Genomic DNA, 6,000 nt, shown 5'->3' on the forward strand with positions numbered 1-6,000 from the left:
CATGCAGACCAGGGATAACCCCGGCCTGCCAATTACCTACGCGGGCTCTGTGTTTCATCCAAGAAGATGAAAAACGCTGCGCGGGGCCCTTATCGGACGCAACAGAGCAAATTAAAATTTCACTCTGGTGTTGCTAATCAGCGCTGCGCTGGCTAGCCAAGACAGAGATGTAAACAAAACAACATAAACAAACGAGTGACGGGAGGGGGGCAGAGAGCGAGAAACGGAGGGAGAGGGAGGCATTGGCAGACGGGTGAGGGGGGTGAGGTTGGACTGCTTAGTGCTGACGAAGGGGCTTTATCCTTCTCCTGCCTGCACACACACAGAGAAACAGGGAGACACACACTCAAGGACACAGAAAATATAAACACACGCTCTGGAATAAAGAATAAGCACCCAAACACACACACACACCTGCGTGCCCATTTCCTGACCAGACCCCATGGGCTGTCCGTCCGCTGCAGAACACGAACCATAAATTAAATTCCAGCAGCCACAGTCGAGCCCCATCACTATGCACAAGGCTCCCTGAGATAGCCGCATAATACAATGTGACATTGATGCATTGCTCCTATTATAAAGTCTTTGTTCGTATCACACTAATAATTCATAAGAGAGAAATGTAAACAGTATGCACTGGAGAGCACTGCGAGCAGGAATCATTTCAAGGTAAGCACATTACCAAGGATGGGACTCAGTCTGGGCTTTGATATGTAGAACTGCCGAGCTTTGATTTCAATGCTAAAAAAAACAAAGGCAGAACACTGAGCATAATGGTGATGAATTAGTGGAAACAGCAGATATACATTCATTCTTGTTTTATTAGGTCAGATTTTAAATGAGCTGCTGATGTAATTATCCGAAGAACAACAGTGTTTCCAACTTTCTAGGCCCTCGTTATCATCTATACTAATTATTTTTATTGTTTTCTGTGTGTGTTATAAGTGGAAACAGATCCTTGCTACACATACAGTATGAGTTTAGACAGAAAATGCTGTCATTAGGGTTGGACATATGCTGTTACTGCTACAGGTATACGCACTACATAAGCATGCTAAACACACTAAGCAGGAGCAGATTTAAAGCTGAAAAAAGTCACAAACTGATCGCCGTTTTCCCTCAATCAAGAGGGCCGGCGTCATTCTGAAAAACTGGGACAATGTCATTTTCGACGAGAGCAGACTCAACACACACACACACACCTCTAAATAACCTATCTCGCCGACACACACACACAAACTCTGTCTTCATTCTGGTGAGTGGCCAGACAAGTGAGCGTGAGGGGGGGAGACAGCGGTGTAAATGAGGTGCACTCGTTTCGCTCACAGCGCGCTCCTGAAGAGAGGCAGTGGGGAGGGAAATTGAATTTGAAAGAGGGGAAACTGTGCCAACAGGTGACAGAGGCGTGCTCCGACCAAACGCACTCTGAAGTGAAGCGCAGTCATATCACGGGGCCAATTTGGAGGCAGTATTATGCACTACACCGCTCGCCTTTCTCACACAGCCTGTCAGCGCGCAGGAGAGCAGTGCTGCCGCTCCAGTATGAATTAAACATAGGGCTTTTGTAGCGTGAATATACTGCTGCTGAAATGTTGATACAGTCGGGAGAAAAAAAAAACATAGTAGCACATGCTCTAACCCTGAAAGTCTTCAAAAATATCTGCAGTCTAAACGCAGGATTTGTGCTGGTGGGTTTAAATTATCTGCACCAAAAAACTGCATATGAATGTAAGCTGCGATTAGGGACACATATTCTTTGTACCCAATGTGCACATAATCAGAAATAATAAATGCAGTAAGGAGTGAAATTCCTGCAGGTTTCTAGTGACCACCTTATCAGTGAATAATTTGAAACAATCAATACCACAGCGAACCCTCCCACGCTAAAGCATTCACTTCATTTCCCCAGCATCCAACGCAAATTGCCTTTGATTGAAACAATGCAGGCTAATGAAGTGCTTTTGTTTCCAGAGAGGCACATGGTATAAGCTAAGCTAAGCCACCTTGCCCTCCAGTCGTCCAGATGTGCCATCCAGCAGTGCGAATAATTTCAGAAACAGAATAACGGCTCTTCTGGAGAAACTCCGTTTTGTTTTGGGGGCAGTTTTTCTGAGCTGACAGATACTTCCTCCCCCCACACCCCCCGCCCCGGCTGCAGATCTGGGCGCTGTTGACACATCAGTGTTTGAGCTCAGGGGTCGAGGGACGCCCAGAGATCCTTGAGTGCAGTCCCAAAAAAGAAAAAGGAGGAAGACTTGAACAATTAGTACTTAACTGTTTTACCAGTGAGGTTCCCCCGAGCAAGGCGGTCAACCCCTAAATGCAGAGGTGACCAAATGAAGTCAGCTTACAGGGATTCTGTGAAAAACTGCTTATGAATGAGAGCGATTCATTTTTTTTCTAAACACTAATCCACAAAGAGTTTTATAAAGAATTTACATCACATGTGTAAGATAAATGTGTTTGAGTTTTTCTAAAATTTTAGATAGGAAATTACAGATTTATAACAAAAGAAAAGATCAAGATCTAACATAAATTCAAGTTTATAATTCCCTCTACATAAAAACATATTTCCTTTGGTCACTTTACGCTTACATTGCAGCGTTTTTGAATTTCTATTCAGTGCAGAAAAATTATGAGAATAATTATCAGCAGCAGCTTAAACCTTCATAAAACTTCAATTATCAAATTGGACAGCCTCCAAGTCTGGAGTATTCCCATAAGACGTGAATGCAGCATCACTACATCCCTGCAAGAATCCTCTTTTTTTTCTCTCTCTGAGTGCAGTCTGCCCAGCGGGGCCACGGGGAGCCAATCAGATGGCAGACTGGGTGTCAACTGTGAGCTGGGAGAACGGAGAGCTTTGAGCCAGTTTACCTCCACTATTCAAATTCTGACAAGAGCAGCACGCGCACAGGCGAGGCGCAACAGAAGCGCTCCGGCTCGACACGGAGCGCGCGAGACGGACAGGCGGGCTTTAAACGGCCGCGGTTTGATATTTTTTAAACCAGGTGAACATAAAGACAAGCAGAGCGGCTGTTTCTAGAGGTTATTTGCTTACATTGTTTAAAAGTATTTTACTTTGTTAGAAGAGTGCCTCGAACACAGCACGTCCTCTAAACAGGGCGTTTCGCAACGTGTCTCACACCACGTCGGCAGAGAGGTAAACACGGCCAGCACCAATTCTGGTTTTTAATCTACCGGTTAAAACTAAAATAAATACAAGTAGACAGCTGGAATATGAGGTATATGATGATGGAAATGCTGCTATAAATTACGCTATTAATTATTGTTGGCTCATTAAAATAACGTGGATAATAAAGCTATTTTTAAAAAATGTGTATTTTCTTCCCTTTTTTGTCACATTAAAGCTTAAATATGAGACAAGTTTACACAAGTCAGGACTGTGCAAGTTCAAGGGCGTCTTCTACATAAAATCACCTTGGTAAAAATATGAATCCATGTCATTTCTGTATTAATGCACTCACACACACACACATCACCTGGCATCATTATGAGTGACAAATCAGCGTTGAGTACCCAAACTTCACTGATGCACACCGGAGCGTCTGACTGAAGTTTCCACAACTAACCTGTGACCTGCCGAGGCCTTGCCCTCCGTTTCCCGGACTCATGGAGTGAGGATGGCTCCTCTGCTGCCCTCCCCAGCCGTGGGCCGAGCTGGCTCCGTACTGGGGTCCCAAGTCTTTCCCCAGGCCCATTCCGCCTTGCTGCTGCGCCGTGGAGCCGCCGTAGTCTTGATACGCACCCCCGTAACCCCGCATCATGGGGCTGGGAGACGTCAGCAGCTGGTTAAGGGTCGGCGTGGCCCCTGAGGGATGCTGCTGCTGCTGTTGCTGCTGCTGCGTCTGTCCTGGGAACCTCTGAAAGCCCCCCGGAGGAGCAGCACCCAGAGGAGACTTGCTTGCCGAGGAGTTGCTGCCCATCATCATGTTCCCAGGTTGCCTGCATCCAGAAGGGCCCATCACCCCGTAGGCCCCGCCGCCGTAGCCCGCCCGGTACGCCGGGTACTGGTTGTACTGGCTGTTGTGGTACCCCGCTTCGTGGGAGTTCTCCATGCTGTTATGAGTCGAGGAGTGCGTTATCCCCATCCCACTGCTTTGTTGCTGCTGTCCGCCATGTTGCTCGTAGCAGGGCCTTGGAGTGTAATAGTTGTTATTCAACTCAGAGTTGTTACTAATTGGACCCAAGTTGGAGTGCTCGTACCTGGTACCCATCATCCTCTCCGCGGGTTTACAGGTGAGCTCCCCCTCACCTTTCCCTGGCATGTGCTGCTGTTGTGGCTCCCCCTGGCCCCCCAACAGGTTCTCCTTGCCTCCGTGGTGTTGGTGATCCATGCCTCTGTCCCCACGGGGCCCCTGGCCGTTGTTACTGGCGGTGTTGTTACTTTGGATCTGTCGCTGCTGATGTGGCGCAAATTGGCCGAACTGCGGCGGCGGCTGCTGCTGCGGCGGCGGCTGAGACTGAGGGGGATCTCCGCTCCCCACACATTTCAGCTTGTGGTTCGCGATCAAACCCGCTTCCATCGAGGAAGTGTTTGAATTAGTCGAAGCCGGAGCCTGTGCGAGGTTATTCCCATCCTTATCGTGGCCGTCCGGAGCGGTGTGAGTCGTGGAAGTTGAATGAACCATGTTGAGCTCGTTCCGGCGGTGATGGTCTACATTATTCAGAGTCCCATCTCCGGCACCCAGCATCGGTCCAGTCCGCTGCACGGTCCCTCCTCCTCCTCCTCCTCCTCCGGATTTCCCCGAATTGAGCTCCGGACCCAAACCGCTGGATAATTTCTTATTTTTGTTATTAGTTCTGGTCGGAGCCGATGCAACTTGCGCGGCCATGGTCACTCCAACATCTCAGCGCGCAGTGACAGCGAGCCCCGACCAGCCTTGCGCGCAGAAAATAAGACAAGAGAGGAAGAAAAACACAAGCTGGGAGGTGAAAAATATATTCAGAGGAAAAAGAGAGCTCTGTTGTAGCGCTGCTGCTGCTGCGGTGGTGCTGAAACGGAGCGTCAGTGAGGCTTCATGTTGAAAGTTTCTCTGTCAGGTTTAAACGAAACTTTTTTTCCTTCCCCCCTCCGCCTCTCCTCCATCCCGGTTCTCGGTAATATGTAGCAGCGTCTCCCGGAGCCCTTGTGGCCCAGCATGGCATGAGAGTGAGCGGGCTCTACCAGCTTATCCACCTCCAGGGCTCCGGCGCGCCTCACATGGAAAATCCGGACTGGAGTAGCGAGCCATTACGCACGCTGTGTGTCGATGTTTCTGTGTTTTAAGACGCTTTTCGGGTTGATTTTAGAATAAAGAAAAAGAAACACTAATGTGCCAGATTTTGACACAACATACACCCCCTTCTGCCACTATAACATCAAGATTTCTCCTAATATTTGCATCCCTGTCGGACTATGAATAACTCACTCCCTAGAATTCAAAGTGCATATTCTTTTTAAACGTCTCAAATCGCGTATTTTCCAATTTACGCACGGACATTGCTCCCGCGCTCCACACGGACCCTTCAAATAAACACACCAGCAGATGTGAAGTTTTCCCCGAGCGACTTTCCACGCAGTTATCCAGATCTGATTTTCCCTCTTCCCACCCTCTCTGTCCCTCGGCTCCAGCCAGTTCTCTGCAGCTCTGACAGGAGTCGGACACGCAACCACAAGCTGTGCGCAATAATGTTGCCATCCGAATAAGAATGTAATCACACTTTATAGCGGCTATAATGTTGTAATATCTGCACCGCAGAGTTCATCCCCCCACGCGCTCCAAACACTTATTCAGCCTGAAAAGGACTAATGTTCCCCTTCAACAAAGAACCATAGCAATCATGTGGGATAATAAGAGGGAAACCATGGAAATATCAAACACTATAAACTATATAAAATTCTACAGGATGTGATAGCAGATAAAAAATATCATTAAGTATGATTAGGCCTCTTTATACTCACTGTAAGCCTCCATAGGAATGTAATATGTATATTTA

The 6,000-nt window shown here is 47.8% G+C and overlaps 1 protein-coding gene across 1 annotated transcript in view; it reads right to left on the bottom strand.

Moving 5' to 3' along the window:
* Window positions 1–5,183, bottom strand: part of LOC138590840 (AT-rich interactive domain-containing protein 1B-like) — a 195,261-nt gene extending 190,078 nt beyond the window's left edge. Inside the window, exon 1 of the mRNA XM_069661234.1 lies at window positions 3,594–5,183. Coding sequence (XP_069517335.1) covers window positions 3,594–4,856 — 1,263 coding nt within the window. The 5' untranslated portion in view covers window positions 4,857–5,183. The remainder of the gene's footprint in view (window positions 1–3,593) is intronic.
* Window positions 5,184–6,000: the final 817 nt, after the last annotated feature.

Source organism: Semicossyphus pulcher, unplaced genomic scaffold (assembly GCF_022749685.1).
Source record: "Semicossyphus pulcher isolate SPU_LCO1_2020_fin unplaced genomic scaffold, fSemPul1.0.p SCAF_14, whole genome shotgun sequence".
Classification (NCBI taxonomy): Eukaryota; Metazoa; Chordata; class Actinopteri; order Labriformes; family Labridae; genus Semicossyphus; species Semicossyphus pulcher.